Here is a 24,257-nt window from a genome sequence, read left to right as displayed (position 1 = left end):
TCGCAAATTTTGTTTGCGTTTTATATTTGTGAATTCATTCATCCACCACCAATACAAGCGCTACGTGTGCCTGCCGAATGGCAGCACGAGCTTTGGAGCAGATCTCGCAAGCAGACGACAGCAAACAGGTTATAACTAGCAGAAAGGGTGTTAACCGAAGGGCCAGATTTTTATTAATCATACCAGGAGAAGCCAACAAACAAAGACACCAATGAAAACACAGAGGAAATTACTTGTACTTGCTAATTGAATTAAAGAAATGATAAATTAACGGCAATGAAAGTGGATGAAAAAAACAAGTGGCCGCAGCTAGGTGGCGAACGATCCCACGTCTTCGCATTACGCGTGCGAATCCACTTTCATTGCCATTAATTTATCATTTCTTTAATTCAATTAGCAAGTGCAAGTAATTTCGCGTGTGTTCCTTGGTGTGTTTGTTGGCTCCGCATGATAAGGTTATAACTAGCGCCACTCTGTCCGTACGTTCTGTCCCTAGCGGCAAAACTGTTGAACTAGACCACTAGACCAGGCGTGCCGGGCAAGGGACATGTGTGGAGGTCTGGTGGAGTTCAGTAAGGAGGTCGTGCTGGCGATATGATCTGTGACAGCGCGCGCTATCTCGGAAGCCGCGCTGCCACTAGATCGCGGCCATGCCGCGGTTTCTCTTCCTTGAATGCTGTAATGTGCGCGCGCACTCCTTGGGCAAGCGCTTGGGGACTGACCTAATGATGCTGACAAGAAAGCTAAACAAATGCCGCTAACGCCACCGTAAACACACCTGAATTAACGCGAGGTGCAAGCGAGTATCGAACGAAAGCCGTGTGCGCGTCAACTAAAAAAGTATAGGGTAAAAAGAAAGGTGACGTAGAGTGTAATGCTAAGCTGCTGGAAGTGACGCGGATTGCTTCTTGAGCCGCGGTAAAATAAACCGAATAAAATATTTAAGCTGTCACAATCGGCGACCACTGCAGCGAATCATTTCATCGCGCAAGTAGCCAAGCGCATGCCTAGCGTTCTACGCCACCACCAAACAGTACTGATGCGCTCAAAGGTGGCCCACGCCGAAGCGAACAACGGCCCGTCTGAATCACACGAGCGCAGCGGTCCTTGCGGGCGACCACTAGCCGCTTACGAGGCACGAGGCAACGCGTCCAAGCGTGACCGACTGTTGCGTGCGTCGAGTGCTGTCAGCTTTCCTCGCAATGTCACTTCCCTGCAGCGAGCTTCCTTCTACAGGAAAACAAACCGAGCAGGGGACGGCAGCAGACACTAACCTGCGCCGGTTATCCGCTTTATTCTAGTCTGGGTCAGCTTTCCACGCAAATTTCTTTCAAATTAAGAGGCTGTCAGGGCGTAAGTGTTTCGATGTACACTTCAGATGTCTGTCATTTGACACGGCACTGGTGCAAAAGTAAGACCCACTCGCAACCATCCGCTGCCGATAGACCACGGCAACAGTGACCCGAAATCCAGTTTTCGTGACGAGGTTTGCACCATACCGCCGTTTAGTACGCTGCCTGCCCTACCGTACTGAAGCTCATACAGAAACGAATAAAATGTTACTGCTGCGGGATGGAGGCGGACGCGAATCCAGATCGAACTGATATTCCGATTAATCTTCTATTTTCAAACGCATCGCTCGTCTCTGGCAGCGTCACCATCAGCTTAAGTTTCAAGTGAATGAATCCGACTATTAGAAGAATTGCGGCGATAATTTCGAGGCCAAAAATTAAGAAGGAAGAATTTTCTGATTGTCTTGAGAAAGCGACCAAGCTAACGAACATTTCGCGACACATTTAACTGCGGTGTTCGCTAACGACTGATAGGCACATCAGGAGTCCTAAGTTGTTCGCTCAACTTATTCTTAAAACCATCGGACAATTTTGTGATTTGTACGCTGCGGTCCAAACAGTCGCACGGCGACAGAAACACCCAGAAAATTGGCACGGACGCGAAAGCAACGCAGGCACTTTCCTCTCGGAAGCCAGGTGGTCGCCATGGTTGCTTACAACCCAGCAAGCAAAACGAGGCTATGGTGGCATTGATGTGCAACTCAAAAGCACGTTTGTAAATAATTTGGCTTCAGAAATAATTCTGACTGAGTTAAATTAGAAACTTATATTTTTTCAGGAATAAAATTGTAAAATAAGAAGTAAGAAAAGGAAATTTGTTTTGCCGAAGGGGGCCTCGACTAGGTGCGTGGCGGCGCTGGAGGTCATGCTATAAAGTTAACTTTTTTTTATTATTCCTTGTTTTATTTGTTGTGTCATTATCGCGTTAGGACTCGTATATAGGGTAAGTTTGGACGCCACTGTTTCGAAATTTCACATTAGCGCCGTAATTTCGCGACATTCGTCGGATAACGATCGTTGGTTTGCCGCGAGCAGCGGGTCAAGTTTTTAGGCTTTGCACGCTCTCGTTCGCGTTAGCGGGGCTAGGTCATAGGGCGCATTGTCCGTTGTCTTCGAAGCTTCCCAGGAAACACGGTTAGGCGGGCGCGGGAGAGATGCTTTAATTTAGCACTTTGCGTCGTGTGCGCGCGATCTATTCGTATTTGTCGACGACTGTAAAACTCGAGTCCAAAGCTACGCGAGCGGCGCCTCGTTGTTTTGCACTGACGAAGCCGTGGAAGCCCCGTCAAAAGCGACCGGTAAACATCGCTGCTTCTCCCTACGGCTTTGGTGATATGGTGGAATGCCTATCCCGGCAGCCACAGTTCGGTGATGGCGGACGAGTGTTTTTTTATCATCGTTGAGAGCTTGTTCGGTTGTGATTTGCCGCTCTTGAAATTCGATTTCGGTGAAAAAACCGTGCATTTCGGTCCGATTGCTGTAGCTGTATTTGCGCCGGCTCGCGTATCTCGCCAAAGTTTGCAAGCCCGGGTCGCGCCAGTTTAGGAAACAAATTTTCCCCCTCTAGGCGGTTTCGGCGACGCGTTAGCCAATGCTTATTAACGCTCGACCTGTATTCTAATCAGAATTGGCGCCGATTCTGGATGTCCGCAATTGATTTCAGGGAACCTTGTCTTAACTTTTTTCCTATAAATGCTTCGGGCGATACTTTTTCTAACGAGCTGCAGCTTGTACAGTGCCGTCTTAACGCGGTGTTTGCCCCCTCTGTATCGCTTTGTTATTACATTGCTCGATTGCTTTCTTTCGGACACTTATTATTGCGTACCGTTGCTGTTTATTCCTTATAAATCTTGAGTTATGTCTTGCTTACACGCTTTACTTTCTTTTGTTTTCTTTGTAGAACCGAGCCACTTTTTTATTAGCCATGGATAAAAAGGTAACGCAGCCACTTTTGTTCGTTACTTTTCGTTAATTAATTTTTGTACTTTCTTTTCTGCACATTTCGTCTTTTTTGTCGCATTTTCACTATTTTCACATGTGCCTGAGCGGCGAGGTTGGCACGCGTGTGTCGTGGAATTCTAACTCTCTGGAGGGAAAGGAAAAAAGAAAAAGCTTGAAACATTTTAATGTCAAATGCGTCACTGTATATCTCCATTGTGGGCTGCTTTTCTTGATGCTATAGTCGGTAAGACCGCGTGAAGAATAAAGGAGGCGACCGTCTTCCGAGTTTCGCAACTCTCAATGTAGTTCGCACCTGCACTGCTTCTCTTAATGTGCAACACGGTTGCTTGGCCTACGTGGCTCTTGACTTCATTGTTCAGTTAGTGTGATGAATCACCACTCTACATTAGACAAGCGTTCCACAATTAGGTAGCTTTCAATCCCCCCCCCCCCCCCTCTCCTTCTCTCTTTTTAATAGCTTGTCTAAAATCCTTAATATGCTGTACTGTCACAGTGATTGCACACAACTAAGTATATAGCAGCTTACTTAGTGAATGTAATAGTTTGGGAAAACGTGTGTGACAGAAGCAAGTGTTTCGGTTTCAGATTTTGGTCTTTTGCTTAGAAAAAAATCTAAATGCAGTCGTTAACCATAGAGCATAAAATAGACTTCCACGGCACACCCTGAGGTTGTGACATTTTTCTTTTCACAAGCTGGTTCGCTTTTGGTTTCCCAGAGTTGGATGATGTGCATAACATCGCAACAGTGTAGACAGCTTCTGCATGGTGATCATTGAAGCTAATCATAACGTAAAAGGACTTTAACAAACAGTCACAGTCAGCCACAGGAACAAAAAAGGGCTAAAGGAGCAGAAACTTCAGTGCCTCTGTTAACCCCTTCAGGGATCTTGACAACCTGAGATTGTCATGAGCATTCGTTACTTTTCCACTTATGATGAGCTTAACTTGTCATAAATATTTTGCCACTTTCTGCCGCACTTGTTGCATCCATAGGAAGCAGGGCTCCATCTTTTTTTTCAAAGGGTAGATAGTGGCAGACATTTTATAATTGCTTTTATTTAATTACATTTTTTTCAGTACTGCAGTCATATTTCTGTGTTTGATATTATTCAGCATACTACTTCAAAAAAAAAAGGGGGGGGGGGTATGTGTTTGTCCTTCTTTATGAGGCAGAGGTGCTGGAAAAAATCTGTTAAGAGGATAATGATAGCTGGAGTATAGTGATAGCTGCCCCCACCTTTGGTGCATCTCTATGTTTACCTTATTGCTGTGATGACCTTATGCATAGCTTGGTCGGGAAGCAGCTTCGCCTGTTAACAGCAGCATCAAGGTTCTGGTCCAATGGCGCTCAATCACTTTTTTTCCACTCCAGCTTTTTACGATGTATTAAATGTGGTACAATTTATTTGATGTGTTCTACTTCACCGTAGTGTAGCCGCGTTGTTTGCAAATATTGATAGATATATTTACATTAACTTGTTCTCGGGCAAGTTGATTGATGCCTGAGGAAGCCAGTGTAACACAAACAAAACACTGAAGACAGGACACCACAGTAGCACTTGTGGTGGCCATTATTTTTATTTGCACTTCCCATTACTCTGAAATCACTCTTTGCTTTCCCTTCGGGATTGCTTTTACTATGCTACTGCTTACAATATCAGTCATAGAACTAAGCTGTGTTTTAATTGTGACATTAGATTAAAGGAGACATGCTTATACTGAAATTCTTTGTTATGACTGTTAGTGCTTGTTACCAGTGTCAAAGAAACATTTGAACAACCTCGACGCAGGTAACCGAAGCAACAACGTAGGTTGTGTGTGTGTGTATGCCCGTATGACTTGGCACAGTCACCTGATACAAACATGTAAAGATATGTTCTGTTGTGTTCATTTAAAAAAAAATGATCTACAGTAGCTTTGCTGTGTTTCAACCCTGGTGTAAGATACTCTTTAGGTGTACACAGGCATGCCTTGCAGGAGGTGCCGATAATGTTCTGTGGTTCTAAATGACCCCACAAGATGACTCTGATCATAGGTCTGCGAGAGGCGGCGATGCTTTTCTATGGGAAATGTGCACTGTTTTGGAGTCTTTTTCATGCAAATTGTACACAGTCATGTGGTATAACTGCCAGTGGACACATACATTGTTCCAGACAGCAGCGGAAGCTAGAACCATGGTGGGCAGAGCGCTGCCCTTTTTCTGCTACCGAGTCAGCTGAGTGAAGCATGATAGTGGGTCCACTGGGCTTCTTGCAGCCAAATTGAATGCTCATCACTTGCGTTGCTCGCGTCTCTGGGAAATGCGCTCATGAAAAATTTGATGCTGTGAAATGTGATGCATGGTGATATTGCGATCACTAGTCTGGGCAGCATGAAAGAGTGTTGTCTGAATCCTCTCCTGGAGATATATATCTTATGTCATGTCCTGAGCTTTACCATGCATCTTCACCAGATAGCTTAGTGGCAGAGCCTTTTTGTACTAATGAGAGTAAGTACAACTTTCTTGCTCTGTATTGGCACATGCAGAAATGCACACGTGTTTCACAAGGCGCAGGTGTCACAACTTCCAGGTGTTTTGCAAACGCAATGCTTCAAGTACCTATTTTCTAAGTCGATAGTTGCACCAGCTTATAGTAGTGCATTAGCTAATGCTGTGGTTATACTATCCCTAGAAGAAAACTGCTCATTGCGTGAATGTTCTAGTGAACACTCAACAGCCTGAAACTTGCTTTTACTTTTCTTTTTGTCTTGTTTAGACTTATTTGTGCCAGTGAAGAATAGGTTACGTAGTAATGATTGTGCCTGCAAAATATTACCCTTGTGCACTTCACATAAGCAGCTGCAGATTTAAATAAAAGCATGAACACTATTATTCTCTGAGCTACCAAAACATCAAATCACATGTCCTCTCTTCGGTTGCCATTCTCAGCAACAATGTGAACCACTCGCGGATTTTTGGGGAACACAACAGCTTGCGAAACTGCCTTTGGATTTGGGCTGTGTAGCAAGAAGAGAGGAGGCACCCACGACATAATCTTTGAAGGGAATTGCACGAAAGGCAGGACAAGCAAGTGGTGAACGCACATGCTCAGCACTGTTGAGACAAGCGCATTCTTCATGGTGGCGAACGAAAGAGTGCGTTTCACCAGCTTAGAATGGTTCATGCTGAAGGGCTATGGTTTACGCTCGGCATGTGGCGAGGGTTGAAGGCACACTCCAGTTCTAGCTGCACTCATTTGCTTCCTGTCGTGTCTCCAATTGAGGTAAATCATAGCTTCAGTGGGCTCAAACAAATAAGACAACACAGCCGCGTAGGCTCCAGCATTTATTACTAAGAGCTGTAAGATAAGCAGTAAACACTTGTAGAGGGGAGTCAACTCCGTAATAGTTACGAGCAGGCTGACATCTTGTCTCACGTGGTCCACTGGGTGACAGTATCACTCACAGGACAGGCATGTAATCTTTCCCTGGAGATGCCTTTTTATTTTGGTGAGAGGGCGTTCCTGTTAAGGAAAGATGGGCACCTTCTGACAAGTGGGCACCTTCTGACAAGTCTGGTAAAAATGCATGTTGCAGTATTGCATAGGTGGTCGGAAGGGGGCGTAGTGTGCTTTCTCCATACCTCCCACCGACTCCTGGTGTGGGTCACAAAGTGCGATCATGAAACAGCATGGTACGCTGGAGAAAACAAATGTGTGTGCTTCCTGTAGGGCAGATGGCATTTCTTGGAATGAGCAGCATACATCCAGCAGGAGTGTGAAGTGCAGGTCAAAGCTATGACATGCATGTGCTTGTTAACGGAACTTCCTTAATAAGAGTCAGTCCTGGGAACTTTTTGCAAAAATTAGATATTTCTAATTCTAAGGAAAGGTGCACCTCACAGGTACGCCTGTGAGATACACATTATTTCAATTCTCTTTTGCGGGTTTACGCATCTTTATGGTCAATGGTGGGCATTATTGATATTTGTACTAGTAAAAGTACCGCCCCCCCTCATTTGCATAGAAAAGTTACCTTGGGTTGCTCCACCCCCCCACCCCTGGAAGAAAGTCCAGCGTGAGTGCCTTTTGCTGATGATGATGATGCCTTCTACAATACCTAAAACCCTGAATGTGAAAGCAGCTCTAAAAGCCAGGAAGCACTCAATAAACAGAAAATGGGCAATGACACCACGTTCTAGTATGTAAACTTGCAGCTTGCATACCAGGTTATCGCACCTTTCAGGTGTGGTTAATTATTTAGTTATAAACATGGATCACACTGCATTCTAAAGGAACCTAATTGCTTTTTAGGAAGCTTTTCAGTGCCAACTCGGCATAAGTGTTAAAAAATATTTGGAAATCCGTCCTCACATTGAAGTAATGGCACTGAAGTTTTCATTGCAAAATTCAAGAAGGGAAACTTTTACCTTCATCTTCTCAGCTAGTGACATTTTTTTTTTTTTTTGCTAATGGACTGAAAATTTAGTGCAGCTCCTTGGAAAGGGACAGTTTAGACATGTTGTATTCAGTGGAAAGGATTCTTTCACTCTGTGTCTGTTCTGGAGTGCTACCAAGGCTCCAGTAACTTGGTTATTTGTCCGTGCGGGAAGCAGTGATGGGATATTTGGGCACTCATTGGCTGTTCATTCTCTAGCGGAAGGGCCGGCCCCCCAAGGCCATTGCTGCTGCAAAGGCCAAAGCTGTGAGCACCACTCCTGCAAAGGCAGCGACTCCTGTTAAACGAGGCCGGGGAAGGCCGCCTGGATCGGGCAAGAAGAAGTTGGCAACAGAGGGCAGTGCTAAGAAATCTTCGCCCGCGTTGCCGGTTGCTGCCGCCACTCCCCAGAAGAATGGCACTGGCGGTCCCGAGTGTGACCGCTGTTTACGGACATTCTCCACCGAGCGAGGTCTCAAGGTGCACCAGCGCTGGCCCTGCAAGCTGGATGCTGCCGTGAGTGTGGTCCCACAGTTGTGCACTTGAAGCACATTCCTTCCTTCCTTTCTTTTCTTTTTTATTCTTGCGACCACAAGTTTTTGTTTCAGTTGTCATGCGTGTAAACTGTCCTCAATTGAAGGACAACTGCAGCCAAATTTCACCTTTACTATATTATTTATAATTGAGTTGTACAGTCCACGCACGCCTGTTACAACGGTTCCACATACAACATTATTTCAGATGTAACAGACCACTCTTCTCACCTGGTTTGGTCTGCCTATAATTTTTCCTGCAGCAAATTACCCTTTTAGTGGATCCAGCTAAAACAGACTATGGGGTACGACCACAGGATAGATTCTCGGCCAGATTTAGATTAGGTGATATCCTGAAACGCTGGTGTGCCAGTAGCTTCAGGTGCAAGTTGGAGAAACCCAGGTGGTCAAGATCATCCGGAGCCCTTCACTACAGCATCCCTCATAACTATGATGTTGCTTTGTGATGTTAAACCCCCATGAATCAAACAATCAATCAGTAGAGATAATTACTACAAGTCCCTACTATTATATATCTATCGTCTGCTTACAATGTGTAAAAGAAACCATCGTATTTGCTTTCTAGAAAGACGATGATGACGATGCATCAGGCGGACTTCCATTGGATGATGTTATGGACTCTGATTCTGACTCCGACATGCCGCTGGGTAAAGTGGGAAGCGGCAGAAGGATCCAGGTCAAGGCTGATCTCGAGGACGAAGTCGAGAGCAGTCCGGACCACCCCAAGGGCAGGCTCGCCAGCAGACTCGCCAGCAAGCTGGCATCGGGCAACAAGCCGCAGCTCATCTGCCAGCGCTGTGGGCTCAGCTACGACCCCAAGCGGGACGGTCCACGCTGCAAGCACTGCACACGCGACAACGAGCACAGTGACGAGAGCGGCGACGAGGACGACAAGGCAAGTGGCAGCCGCTCTCCGCGCTCTTGGCAGGAGGAACTCTATGGGTGGAGTCAGCACAGCGATCCCTCGGCCTTTGATGGCCTCTTTTCGTTCACAGCGGGCAAATTCGCCCCACTCAACGTGTTTGAGTAGTGATGCTATAGGCCTCATTTCGTTGTTTTTTATTGTTCTTGTATTGCATTCTGACTAATGTTGCATCATCGGCATCTAAGGTGAGGCCTCGGGATGGCACCTGCTCCTGAGGTGTCACATTCCCCATGAATCAAAACCCTTTTGGCTGCAGTTTTGCAGGTCACTAGTAAAGTTCCTCTTTCTTTAAGGGCTGACGTGGGTCTTAGACCAATAGTTTTTAAAATCTTTATTCTTCGAAGTATAGCACTGAAAAGTTGTGCATGTATGTAATGTTATGTGCTTATTTCGAAGACAAGGTCTATTTTCGTTTATCTCGTTTGGTTCAAACTTTATGCAAGCTTCCTTTAATTATATTCCACAAGGAATTGCAAAATATGTGTTCGTTGGGTATTGCGGAATAAAGTATGAGTGGCTTCTGTATGATTCAAGGAATGCACTAAGACCAACCTTATTGCTCTGCCATACTTAGAACAAGGTTTTCAAGCCTTCAGTGTTAGTTACCAGAAAAACACTTTTTCAAGCCTCAAGTTCAATACCTCGCAACTCGTGTTCTTGGTAGGGCAGAGAAATAAGGTTGGTCTTATTGCATTCCTTGAATTGTGCAGAAGCCATTGATACCCTATTTAGCGATATCTAAGGAACACATATTTTGCAAATCTTTGCAAAAGATATTTAAAGGAAGCTTGCATACAGTTTTAACCGAACGAGGTAAATGAAAATGGACCTTATATTCGAAATAAGCACATAGCATCGCATATATGTCAAAGTGTTCAGCACTATACCTCGAACAATAAAGATATAAAAAATGTTTGGTCTAGGACCCACCTCCCCCTTAAGGGGTCTAGTCTTCGGCATTCTGGTGACAGATTTTTCTTTTAAAATTCAATACCATTGTTTAGTCGGTGCTTTTTATGAAGAAATCATTTCGCTCACTGACCAAATGTAGGTGTTAACTCTATATCTGGGCATCATTTTTCCGACTGCCTTCGTCCAGCGTAGGGACCAAGAAAATTGTAAGTGCTTCAAACATTTCTTAATTTGTAGAGTTTCTACAGAAACTACTGGAGGGCACACGAATGCTGGAATTGTTTAGCTGCTGTGTAAATTATAGTTGATACATGGATTTATCTGATTTATCACACTTCCTTTGTAAATTTCGAAGTCCTCATAGTTTTGTAAACGCAACACTGCAATAAGTGCCTGTGCATAATCAGAGCTAGTTGTTACATCTGTAACGTAATATTGTGAAGAAAATGGCCAATTTGCAAAGTTGCAAAACCGTATGAGGCCACAAGAAGGAAGTTAAGGCAAAATCCACATACTAACCGTGCCGGCTAAACCACCAAACTTGCAGCTCTCATCAACAGTAGTGTCCGAGTTACGTTTATTCATTTTTGTAAGAAACTGTTTTCATTAACAGTGTCACTTAATCATCAATTGCAGTAATTTCTTAACAACATCTGACCTAGTGAATTTTTATCAGACCCTACATTATATTAAAAAAATTGGTTGGAGCACGTACAATAGGCATTGCCCAGTCATGCCTGGCAGCTTACCGCCATCCTTGAAGAGATAAGTGTTCAATCATTGCATTCTGCCGATACTAACACATAGGGCAGAAACTCAGAGGTTAACAAAGAAACTTAAAAAACGAAAGGTAAGGATCACGCAACAAGCGACGGGAAGAAAAATATTTGCAGGATTTGCGAAATAGCTGAATTACTGTAAGGCCTGGGCACACAGTCCCAAAATCAATGTTTCAGTCTGCTGTTAGCTCTTGCAACTGACATAGTGATCCACCGATCAATGGGATTAGAACGGCCATGCTTTAGGAGAAGTTCACATTTCTCGTAGAACCAACGCCCTGTAAACTTTTGTGGCCGACTGCATATTGCTGGACATCTGGAGCAGTGTATCTCTTTTCTATCTAACTAACAACTTCATCAATGCACAGGGCTGAGGTAAACTGTCTGTAAATGGCAGCCATTGGCAGTATTATTTTATGCAGTGCTCATGCCAGTTGGTTCGTGATCATTTGAAGGTTATAGTGTGCGATACATTTTGTAGGGTAAGCACTGAAATTGCTGTTGCCATCCTGAGGCCCATCCTCATTTACCACTTTTTTTTGTTCCCCTTGCGGCAGTCATTTTTGTCAACCGCACCATGTATTGTGCCATGCATACATATCATTGTTCCAGAATTAGTATTTTGTGCGGTTGAAGACACATGGCTGGCTTATAATACGCTCGTTTTATGTTTACTGTCCTTGTTTGGCTAGAGTACTTGAGCATTTTCTTTTCGTTTTACTGTTTTTTTATGATTTCATTGTGTGCAAGGCAGAGTGCTAGACATTTATCTTGTATGGAAGTTTTTTCTTAGCTGGCTTTAGCCTAGAACGTGGTTGCATTGAAATGGCAAAAGACAAACTTGCCACTCTGGATAGATGACCATTAATATACTGTTGTTGCAGTTGGTTTGTTCCTGTTAAAAAAAAAAAAAGATTATATAACATAGTTGTTACAGAATGCTTTCTTCTAATCCTGAGCACCCAAACATGACTGTGGCTTTTCTTTTTCAAGCCAGGTTCTTGATCAACTGCTGTATGGAATAGAAGAATAGCTAATCGTTAGATGTTTACACAGTCGGAACTCATTTACACACGCAGTCAGACTCTCTTATAGTGAATCAAATGATACAGACGATTGATTTTTGTGTGGACAGCTTATAGTGTCTCTCTTTCAGCATCAAAGTATGTGAAAAGCAAAGACAGGGCAGCTGGTAAGAAGTCAAGCAGCTCACGGGGGAATAACATCCTGAAATTATTTTGTTATAACCTTTGCTTCATTATAACCATTGTCCAGCTCTCATGGCCAGCAAGGACGGGTGTTACCACCAGGTGAGCGAAAGCCAATGCAAACACCTTTTCCACCCAATGCTGAAGGACTGCAAAACAAACGAAAAAAAAAAAAAAAAGAAAAGCACCTATGGTCATGCACTTTGACTGTGGCCACAGCGAACTGCCATACATGCACAGTCATGTCAACGAGTTCATGACTTTGCGTCCTGCTGTCGTGCCCTTACAATTGCACAGCTCATTTCACGAGTGTATTGGCAGAGCACTCCAAGCCTCCGATTTCGTTCAGGGCTCGTCACTGAATGTGAACAGATGCGCCTTGACATCGGCAGTAAAAAAACTGTTATGCACGTTTGCGCCATAATACAACTTTGTTCAGTGCAGCCAGTAGCTATACGTGGATTGTTATAAATTGGCTTAAACTGCACTGAGTAAATGAGTTGTGACTGTGAAACATTACCTTCTATTGCCATAGTTACTGCATTCTTATAGTATATTAGTTTCTCGCTTAAAATTGCTGAGCATCAGCAGGCAGTGTGCTTGACGAAAGAGGCAGCGGGATACTTGTGAGAATCTTAGTGCAACGGCGTGTCCTAGCGCGCCATAGTGCATAGCTTGCGCATGGTACAGATCGAGCATCTTTGGTGGTAACTGAAATATAAATTGCAGGTGTGCAAATTTAGAATGTGGTGTGCTTTGTAATTGGATATTTAACGGCAAGTTCCACTCGGCACATGCCGTATTCATTGCTAGGTCTTTTCATCTTGTGCTGTACATCTAACCAAAACCTGTGATATTGCATTATGCAACACTGTGTGCAAGATAACTACAGTCACTTACAAGCTAAGAGTCTAGCAGAAGGTTGCAGGCTCGATTCCCGACTTCTGTAGCCGCGCATTCAGAAGGGTGAAATGCGAAATCACTTGCCTGGCATTCAAGCATCGCATACATCTTAATGAACCCTAGGTACAGTCGCATAGCCAAACATTTTCCTGGGCGGGTGTCAGGCCCCACTTGTACAGGTACAAAAAAATTGCAGTAAACAAACATTTTTAGTTACTTATAGGCCTCAAAGCTTTCATGTTATTTTTAAGACATAGTAATAAAAATTTTGGGGGGTGTTCGTTCACCCGGACCACCTCTAGCTGTGCTCCTGCTTGGTTGGTCAGAATCGTGTAGCCTTCCACTATAGCATCCGTCATACCCCAAGTACAGTCGACTCTCTTCAAACAGAACCTCAAGGGACCAGGGAAATTGGTTCCGTTTATCGGTTCCATTTTGAGCGACAAAGCTGAATACAAAACCAACCAACCGTGAGGATGGTGTTGTGTTTAAGAGGCAGTTCCATTTAAGCGATCTCCGTTTGTTGAAATTCCACTCTGTTGTTCTATAAACAATAAACCCTGTAGATGAATCGCTTAACCTTCCTTCCTAACAATCCATCCCTCCATTCTCTTTGTGTGACGTGATGATCAGAATGTCCTGGGTATGAGGCGTGCCATTTATTAACGAGGACATTTATTTATTTGTACTGAAACCAGGATATGTCTGTATGCTGTACTTCATACTTCACATCATACATGTGCTGCCTTCATCGCACATCCACCATCTGCTGTTCTGCTCCTCTGTGTGTTGCAAGGATTTTCCTAAGCACGTTGTGTTAGGCAGCAGCTATAGCACACATTGGCTGGCAGTAAGAGCTGCTTGTAAGTGGCTGTAGTTTATTGTTGAGTCTGAATGCCTACGTTGTGTATAGTACAAAAGTTAATATATATATATATATATGCGCATGCTTGTGTGTTGATGTAGCTTTTTGTTTGTGCATCTGCACCTATGTAGATGAGGGTAATGCCTTTTCCCTTTTCGTGTTTGGCAGGGTACTTGTAGGAAAGTATATCAGCATACTCCTTCTTTAGGTTTATTGCTTTTTTAGCACCGTGCATTCTTTTGAACTGTGGCAACGAATTGTCTATGCCGGTGTTCCCTTGGTTCCTGGCTTGGGAACTTCAAGAGTGTTGCGGTTGCGGATGAGTGCTGCAATGTGTTTAAACTGTCATTTTCACCAAGAGCAGAGCTTCTTTGATGTGGTAAAATTATGTAATTGTAGGTTAGGGTCGACATTGCCACTGGTGTCGACTCCCCTGACATTTCCCACTTGTAATTGGTAAACTTAACAATTGGTGTGCTTGAACAAAGCAATTACTTTGTGTTTCGTCATGAAAAGACATGCTAGTTGGAAAATTTAACTGGATTTTAACTCGCTGGTGCTACCTTTTCACATTGCTGTGATGACATATTGATGATGATGATGATGATGATGACATCCAGTGGCATCCCCTTTGTATCTAAATAATGACAAACATAGTTACTGAAGTGTGGCGCTGTCTCTGTGTGGACATGTGACTAAAAGCAGGTGGGAGAACCTGGTAGAGCATGGGCTCAGAGATAGCCAACAAAGAAAATTAATTACATAGCAATTCAACATGCAAATGCATGTTGGCTTATTTTACAGGAATTACAGGAATGTGGTGCTCTCTGTACATGAGCATCTGACTTATGTAGCAATCCCATTCGTCTCAGGCGATTTGAGTCATGGAATTGTGCAATCACCTTCAGTCGTGACTTTCTCTGCAACCATGTCACCCATAAAACGAATGTTGCAGCATTTCTAGAACTGTAATCCTACAATCTAGATTGACCATTGTTTGCATTTAGTGCCTCCTTAAGAAAATATGTACTCCAACAGACAAATTAGGCACCCAGCATATGCCATATCGACCATGAATTAGTTCTGATAAATTAACTAATTTCTGAACCAGTCAGCCCGTCTAGTCAATGGATGTTAAGTGCCATTACTACTTGAACTAGTTATTGTGAGATGTAAAAGAAAAAGACTAGTCATTCCTAATGTCACTTGGGCATTACGAGAAACTAGAAAAGAGGCTTCAGTTTCACACTGCATAGTTACACCTGCCACTGAGCATGAAAGGACGATGAAATGGCTTTTGAGGATGAGAAAAACTATTTAATCACTATTGTGATAGTGGTAAAGCAGACACCTGCAATATTGTCATGCTGTCCCATATTATTTTTTTAAAATTATACACGCTTTTAGTGTGCTGTTTGTGGTGGTTAATACTAACAGCATCATAACTTTCACAGAAGGCAGTGCAATTATTTAAACACGCAGTGCAATTAGTGGCATGATCCTAAATGTCACTGGTTTCTGTTCCTAAACATAATATGTAGCTTGCCTACATAACATTTAGTGAACATAAGAGTTATTTTTGTATCACGGCTGCAGTGTACTTATTACAGTCATGTCACGTATCACTGCCATTTCAATAACTCCTTTGCCTGTTAAACAGGAGACATTGACAATATTTGAATGAAGTTGTGTATTCAATTGTTGTGGTGGCAATTTACACTTTGTATTTCGGCCTTGGACGATTATCTATTTAGATTTTGCTTTCTAGAAACTCAGCTTGAATTCATATTGGTGTTTACCAAAGTTAACTTTGAAAGCTCGTGTGCCATGCACGTTCATGTTCATTGTCTTGAAATTTTGTTGTTTCTGAGCATGAAAAAATGTATGCATCCTGTTCTTGGAACTAACCGATGCCTGAGCTACTAACTCACGTGCGCCTGCTCTTCTCTAACCTACACTGATAGCTCGAAATGTGAAGGGACTCATATGTACCTTGGATCTTTTGTCATTGGTATTGAAGCATGTGTTCTTTTTTCCACCCCCCTTTTTTTTCCTTCACAACATGTGAAATTCGATTCACGAATCGAAATGCATCACGTAGTTCAGCAAATCTTGCCATGCATCACTGTGCAACACCATCCTGTTGCTTGACATCAACTCACACTTTTTCTAACACTCAGTTTTTCTTGTTTTTCTGGGTGGGGGAGAAGGGAGAAGGAACGGGGGTGTGCAAATTTGCCAGGCTACCTGTCACAGGGTGAAAGAGCGCGAGCGCAGGAGATATGGTGTCAGTTCGATTCGAGAAACGAATGTTCACTGTTGCCAAATTGGGCTCTGTAATGCAGCGGGTCAGGAGATTTGCCATGTGTACTCGAATTTGTCACGACACCTGTGTCATGTTCGTGGAAGATTAGTAGTCAAAACGTTCGGGGACGGACCTACTAAGTGTAGCAGACGGCTTGTCAACGTCGCAAGCCGTGCAAGGGGCCAGTGAGTGCTGCTGCCTCTGGACTCTATAGGAAATGCCGCGCATTGCTTGATAAATTCAAGCGCTTGCAGTGCCGAGGCATAAGTTCTCGTGCACCCTCAAGAGGGTGGACTGTCAAGCTGCTTGTGTAGTGCCCGCAACATTTCTCAGTGACAGACACATCAGCTCAGATTGTGGGAGAACTTTGTTGCGGTGCGAAGAATGGCGGGACAGGGAGCTGGCGAACTCGCGCACGCACTGTGCCAGGAACCACTTGGCCGCATGGAGGGCCCGAGCAAAATGTGGTATGTCTCACTGTAAACATATCTTTTTTTTTCCCTTAAATTTTCTTTAAGCCTTGCTTTGTTAGTTTTTCATTGACCGCTGCATGCAATGGCACCAGTATCGTAACTGACAGGTTGTACGTAAACCACGTGAATTTGCACACCCCCGTATCTTTTTGGGTTTCTGCCTGCATGCTGTGCAAGGAGGTTTGTTTGATGCATCGTGTACTTTTTCATAGTCAACCTGACATTCTCCACACTGCGCTGCCTCTGTTCCAAGTGACCTCAGTGGTGCCAGAAAGGGTGCTCAGACGCATTTTGTGATCATTGTCCCGAAGATGAAATTCTCGAAGCGCCAAGTACACGAACACGTTCAGCATACTGTTGCACATGCTTCAGTGGCCAATTCTTTAAGCACGAGTTTTTTCCCCTTCATTTCTCCTCATGTGTCACGTCTATGTGGTGTCGTCTGTTTGTCTGCTCTGTAAATGCCTGGCCTTTGCACCATCTTTCACATAGACATGCTTTTTACAGGACTGTACATTACTGGTTCTACGATCTCTCAAGCTTTGGCACATCACATAATGTTGAAATGAATTCCAGGATTAATTTTCTACCATGAAGCTAATTTGTTACAAGGTCATGTATGGCATTACAATTATGATGCAATACCACTGCTGCATGCAGCAATGGTGATTCCATTGGTCGTGGTGTGGTAACAGCGTAATAACCTTAAACTTAACATTTAGGCGCTCAAGGCACTGGTGTCCCATTGACATGGATTGGTTTATTACCACTTAGTGTCTTTAGGGTGGGGGGTGTCGTAGTGGCGTAGGGTGGGTCTAAAAATTAATCTGCAGAAAACTAAAGTAATGTTTAACAGTCTCGGAAGAGAACAGCACTTTACGATAGGTAGCCAGGCGGCACTGGAAGTGGTAAGGGAATACATCTACTTAGGACAGGTAGTGACAGCGGCTCCGGATCATGAGACTGAAATAATCAGAAGAATAAGAAAGGGCTGGGGTGCGTTTGGCAGGCATTCGCAGATCATGAACAGCAGGTTGCCATTATCTCTCAAGAGAAAAGTGTATAACAGCTGTGTCTTACCTGTACTCACGTACGGGGCAGAAACCTGGAGGCTTATGAAAAGGGTTCTACTTAAATTGAGGACGACGCAACGAGCTATGGAAAGAAGAATGATAGGTGTAACATTGAGGGATAAGAAAAGAGCAGATTGGGTGAGGGAACAAACGCGAGTTAATTACATCTTAGTTGAAATCAAGAAAAAGAAATGGGCATGGGCAGGACATGTAATGAGGAGGGAAGATAACCGATGGCCATTAAGGGTTACGGACTGGATTCCAAGGGAAGGGAAGCATAGCAGGGGACAGCAGAAAGTTAGGTGGGCGGATGAGATTAAGAAGTTTGCAGGGATGACATTGCCACCATTAGTACATAACTGGGGTAGTTGGAGAAGTATGGGAGAGGCCTTTGCCCTACAGTGGGCGTAACCAGGCTGATGATGATGATTAGTGTCTTTCATCCTAGGTATAGCAAATGGCTGGTCAGGTGAAAATGTAGTGGCACTTGCAAGAAATTATCCTTGCCTGCAAATTCGTTTTACGAACTTGTTTTTTCAATCCAAGCCTCACTGTAAGTGCATCAAGGGTGAAAGAAAGAATGGTCTGAACATTAACATTATTTTATACACTTATTTCCTTCGTATTAGTGATATCTACAATGCACCATCTTCGCTCATAGGATATTTAAGATCCTTTCTGCTTTACTCAACACATTCTTTGTCCAACTGTTCATGATTAGTCATGTTAGTCAAATACCAGTGCCTGGTTCATTGCGCAGGCATTCTGCAATGTGTGTGTTGACAGGGCAGTAATTTCATTTATAGTTGTCGGCATAATATTCAATTCGCATAGTGTCATATATATTGTCATATAGTGTCGCATATATTGTCAATTCTGAATACTTTATATTGCCTTGCTAGCAGCATGTCACCAAGAAGTATCTTAGACTAACCTAGCTGAGATTATGTGGAATTTCGCCAACTTTACTTGAGGTCCCAGTTTATGCTGCATAATTGATAGGTTTGTCTCTAGGCTCTTCATTGTTCAGTACGCTTGTTCTAGCACTCGCCTTCGGGTTTTAGCGTAGTCGGTCAAATTTTAGCATGTGGAGTTGGGCTTTGGCACTCTCAAGTTTTAGCACTTGCTGACAATTTTTGATACGCTCCATCAATTTTCAGCGCTTGCTGTCAAATTTTAGCAGTTGCCATTGGTTTTTCTACATTTGCCTTCAAGTTTAGCATTCTACTGTGAACTACTACCAGTTTTCTTCAAGTTTTTGCACTGTTATGTTTTAGTGCTAGCTATTAAAATTTAGCACTTGTCAGTTTGGCATTCACCATCAAATTTAGCACTCTACATAAAATTTTAGCAGTTGCCTTCAAGTTTTGGCACCCTGGGGTGGGGGTGGCGGGAGCCAAATTTTGGCGCCTGCAATCGGTTAACATTTATGGACAAGGTCAGCAGTTGCCATGAATTTTACCACTTTGTGTGCCTAGCACTGCCACTACGATTACTGCTAAACTTGGCTTGGCTTGCTTTTCCTTGCTGAAGCCAACTAATTTATCTCTCTCTGCAGTACCTACTTTGTAAACCTAAAATTATTGTATGTGGATTGTTTGTCCTGTGTGCTCTATTCAGTCATTTAATTTTTTTTTTTTCTGCTCTTCTGTTTGCGATTCTTTCTTGTGTTCCCTGTTTTCATATATCATCGTAAAATTGCAAAGGAAAAATCTTGTGCTTAATAATTTGAAAATAGTCTAGATTTTTTTGTAGTCTGCCTTCCTCAGCTGAAACTGTTTTCTAAAGTTTTCTGCACAGTGAGAACATTTGGAAGCTGATCTTAGAAAGCCACTGTGCTGAGTGGCAGTGGTTATTATTTCTAAAATAATTTTTCAGTCGTGGCCCTGTTTATTCATGTAATTACCCCGTAAGAGAAAATGCATCCATTTTGCTTGTGTGGAGCTAGTAGCTGTGTTTATTTAATAGATTTATACCTTTCGTCATTTTTAGTTTGCACGCTCAAGTTGGTTAAATAGTTCTTTTATTAAATGTTCTTCTTTGTTGTGACAGAAGCACAATTTTCTTTAAATTGACCAAGTACCAATCTTTAAAGGCCTCCATTTTCCACCACAGCAGAGAGCATGTTATCCAAAGAACAACTTGAACTGCATCAGTTATCTTGCAAACCATGTACAAAATACTACCCTTATTTCTTCCTTCTCCCTCTCTCTTATTTAACTTTGCAGACATTTTCAATTTATTCGTATAATATATGTATGGCTGCTGGCAGCACCGACCACTGAGCACAGTGGTGGTACCACCTTGCAAAAACAAATTCTGGAAGCGGGCATGGTTTTACAGCAAGAAATTATATATTTATTGAGGACTAGGTTGTGACCTTGACAACAATCTTTGTTATGTAGCGGGCTGCTACTGCAATTGCTACAACAACAGATATTTCTCTTGTTAAACTGCACTCTGGGCCCCACCAGCACTTTCTTTTCTTGGGTCTAGAAAACATTTGTCGGTGCCTCCAGGACACCGACAAATGTTTTTTAATAGACCCTGCAACAGCCTTAACAAAAGTTGTGGAATGCATCTAGTATTGAAGCATACCTCCTCCGAAATCTTATTCGAACCAAAAGTTTTTATGTAGCTTGTATTATCAAGGTTGTCTGCAATCGAATGATACCGCAGCCTCACAGCCTCTCCCATCTTTCCATCATTCCAACTGCACTCAAATTTGTGTGCCATGACATATACACGGAACAATTCCAGCCGCACTCTGTCCATTGTTGCATTGTGCTTTTGTATTGGCCTGATCCAGAAATTGTGTGGCATGGCCTTTCATCGCGTTGGCCATCTCCGAGGCCATATTATTGGCTCATTGGTATCATTCCCTGCCACCGATTGGTGCCACCAGCCCATTACTGATGACACATCTTTGCTCCTACTTTTTCCGGAGGCACTGCTTAGAGAGCATGTCTATGAGAAGTCTGCCAAAGAGTCCTCATGTTTAGTGTTGTACAAGACTAAGGAAGAATAAGTGGCGGGTTCTTTTTAAAAGCTGAAGGATAGGGCATGCAGCCTTCCAGGTATGATTTGGGCTTGTAGCTGCTCTGTAGGAATATTACGGGGCTCAAGTGTTGATGATAGCATTGCCTTGATGAATGTGCAAGTTCGTCATGTTCATTTAAGTGATACTGGGTTTTAAAGAGAACCTAATGGTGAGTAGATAACATGATTCCCAGTCAGTACAGAGAGCAACAGAGAAACGGAACATTGAGGGAATAGACAACTGCAAGTGAATATCAGGGAATGGTTACTAGGCGATGCAAATGGTAGAGCAGACAGTTAATGCGTTATATGTTTTCTTTGTGTATTCTATTTACACATACTATTTGTAGGCCACAATAACACAGTTAGAGGGGCCATGACATTGTGTTTTCGTTGCGAAACTATTTGCATCACCATGTTCTTCCGATATGATAATTCTGTCATATTTGAGTCACTAATGGCCGACTAAATTTTCTTCAAATGTAATTTTTTCACTTGATAGTGGACGCCCTAATAGTCTGGCAGCTCTCGTGAGTTCACAGCCGCTATGTACAGAGTGAAAGAAGAAAGAATTGCTAATGCAGTGCATGCCCATCTTTTGGCGACAGTCATTGTGGTGCTTGTGACCACTGCAGGAGGTGTTCTCACCACACAAAGCTGACATCGCAGCTTTGACATGACATGACAGGTTGCATCAGTCGTTTGTGATACGTCAATACTTACTCGCTTAATTCTTGTACTCGCATAATGCTTGCACCCCCAACATTGGCCATCAAAAAGAAAAATTCTTTTTTCATGAACAATCATCGCACCCTAAAAAATTGCTGCAGTGACTGGTGTCTGCTCGTTCCAGCTGGTGATAACAATAGCACATGGCAGCCAGTATGTGGACTAGCAATCCAATCCAACTTAAGGCGCTAGTGGCAAGGTTTCTGCAGTTTCGTAAGTTTCTGAGTTTCACATGGATAGCTAATGCCAGCATCATTTGTCTTCCTGTCACTTCGCCATAGGGCCATATGGAAGCTAAATGGCTGGTTTCAAGCTTAAGGCAGACGTCGGTGTTGGCAGTGGCAACACAGCCACCTACAGAAGCACAGCTACATACAGAAGAAATAAGTAACATTCATGTTGACATTAACCTTGAATAGGTGGGCCCGGAATAACATTACTTACTGATTTAGCAACTCCAGGTTCAGCTACTGCCTGCAAATAAGTGGCCTTTGCAAGCCCTGCTAGTGTAGAACTTGCGTTCTTAATACAAAGATGAACATTGCCTGGTGGTAATCTTTTGTTTGAACTTACAATAGCTGGCATAGGAACTGCTATTTAAAGTCTAGACATTTCTCATTTCCCTCTTTAACACCTTGAGCCTTCCCTCTTAAAAATTTCCCCGTTTAATGAATGCACCCCCAACTTTGGATCAATTCTCTGCTAAAGGAAGTGCTAGCATTATGTGAGTAGATATGGTACCTCCGGTTTTCATAATGTAGCAGGGCACTCTTAGTACTAACAAGAGTGACTCGTTAAGTTGTTGGCACACCCTACACAACGAAGCTGCACTGGTTCTTGCACTGATATTGAAATGGTCATATTAAAAAGCAATAAAGTATTAAATATTTGTTGCGAATGCAAGGAATTCCAGCACCTTACTGTGAAACAGAGTTGGCAACTGTCTACCGTAGCACATAAGGCTAAATAAATCTACTTCTTTCAGTACTTATTTAGAGGTCACTTCTAGGTTGTTGGGCACGTCAGCAACATTGTTGGTGTAGTGTAATCATTACCTTGCGAATGCCTCTCAATAGACACTGTCTGTCTGTCTATTGTGTCATGGCTCCTCTATGAGTGCAAAGATGTCATTTGTAGTGAAAGTTTATTCCATTGGGGTCAACCAAGGCATGCACATTAATGTGTGAAATCACCTGGTCCGACATAGGGTGTCTCTCCTTGTTCAGTTTCTTTCTCTACTGTCTTGTGCAGTTTTAAAATGCTACAGCTCATTTATGGGACATCATGCTTGTTTTCATAAATGTTAGACATATTCATCTGCTCCATAGTCTCTCTAGACATTCTTTTTTTATTATTGTTATTGGTTGCCGATCCCTTTGAATACTTGTGGCCACCGTGTTACCATAAATCAAGTGCGGGGGGGATGTTATACCCTCCACAAATGCAAGTTAAGAGAAAGTAAACTACTGTGTTATACCAGTAGATAAATCGTGATGGGTGAGTTCAGATCTATGTACTAGTGTGATATGTAAGTAGTGTAGAAGCTGAGACAAGCATTTTATTGTTAATTTAGTTGTTTTTTCTTCCTTCTAATGACGGACATTGGTGCCACAATATATTTGGGCACACACACACAAACACTGTTCAACTCCAACATGCATGCCAAAAAATTAACGCAGTTGAAAAAAACTACCTGTAGCATGAATGGAGTGAAAATGCACAACATTCTTGTGCGCTCTTTAGCAATGCTTCAGTGTGAGTGGTACTATTATGCTCAGTAAGAGCTGCAATGTGAAAGCATGTGACAAGGCAGTTGTGCATTAGGTTTTGTATAGTGTAGTACCAGGAGAGAGATCCACATATGGGTGAATTCATGGAGAGCCTGACATAGTCCTTCTGTGTGGTTGGCGACTTCTAGGAAGGGGAAAATGAAGAGTCTGCTCAAGTCAACGGTGGCTCCCCTGAGAAGGAAAATGAAGCAGAAGTGGGCGAGGACGGCCCAGTGAAGAACATCCAAGCAGTAACAGACGTCATCAAGGCTGCCAAAGCCGAACAGCGTCTGCAGCAGCTGAAGCGTCGAAAGCGGGGGTCGCCTCCGGATGACACCATTGAAAAGGACCTGGACTGCCCTGTCTGCGGCAAGCAATTCACCAAAAAGTACTACTTGCAGCGCCACCTCCAAATGACCGTCTGCTCGGGCAAGCCTCCGCCCTCTCACCCCTGCGAAGTGTGCGGCAAGGTCTACTCCCGCAAGGTGAGTAGGGCGTGGGACAGCTGACTGCATACACTGCTGTCTCGGCCACTGCAGAAATGTGGTTCCACTAGTCAATGCAGGTTTCCTAAGGTGGGTTGTGACATTGTGGGAGTGTCAGGATGTGGATACCTTGGCTTGTCTTCGATTGACAAGTGCCTTGTTCTGGAACATGGGTGTGGTTAGGTGTAAATAAAGCTTTCTTAAAGTTATGTCTTAGTGGCAAGTCTTCATTCTCTCGTGGTACACGTTGCAATAATGTTTGCTCACATATGACGTAGAAATTAAAGAACACGGAAACATTTCACTGCAACTGGGTGCACGGTGATCGCAGGACTTATCTTCTTTCCAGACTTGGCAACCTGTCAGTGATGCTGCACATACAATATAACTTTAGAGCTGGTGCTTGTGTTGTAGTAATAAAAGCTTACACACAATTATGTAGCAAAGAAACCATTGTACTGACCGTCGTAAGCTCGGAAAGCGAGCCATTGAGACGGATCGCCAGGCA

General features: G+C 43.3%; 1 protein-coding gene across 3 annotated transcripts in view; it reads left to right on the top strand.

Annotated features, from left to right (window-relative positions):
- Nucleotides 1-2,232: 2,232 nt before the first annotated feature.
- The window catches only part of LOC126530011 (uncharacterized), a 51,051-nt gene continuing 29,026 nt past the window's right edge, over nt 2,233-24,257 (top strand). The window contains exons 1-5 of one of the 3 annotated variants that reach the window (XM_055070182.2): nt 2,233-2,295; nt 3,253-3,288; nt 7,950-8,246; nt 8,850-9,179; nt 23,414-23,749. In XM_055070182.2, the coding sequence (XP_054926157.2) occupies nt 3,277-3,288; nt 7,950-8,246; nt 8,850-9,179; nt 23,414-23,749 (975 nt within the window). In that variant the 5' untranslated portion in view covers nt 2,233-2,295; nt 3,253-3,276. Of the gene's footprint in view, nt 2,296-2,316; nt 2,651-2,678; nt 3,289-7,949; nt 8,247-8,849; nt 9,180-23,413; nt 23,750-24,257 lie in introns of those variants that run through there. The other 2 variants (XM_072288164.1, XM_055070183.2) reach the window with 2 other exon arrangements.

The sequence above is a fragment of the Dermacentor andersoni genome, chromosome 5 (genome assembly GCF_023375885.2).
Source record: "Dermacentor andersoni chromosome 5, qqDerAnde1_hic_scaffold, whole genome shotgun sequence".
NCBI classification, from domain to species: Eukaryota; Metazoa; Arthropoda; class Arachnida; order Ixodida; family Ixodidae; genus Dermacentor; species Dermacentor andersoni.
Note: the sequence above shows the minus strand (reverse complement) of the source record. Positions and strands in the feature narration are given on the sequence as shown.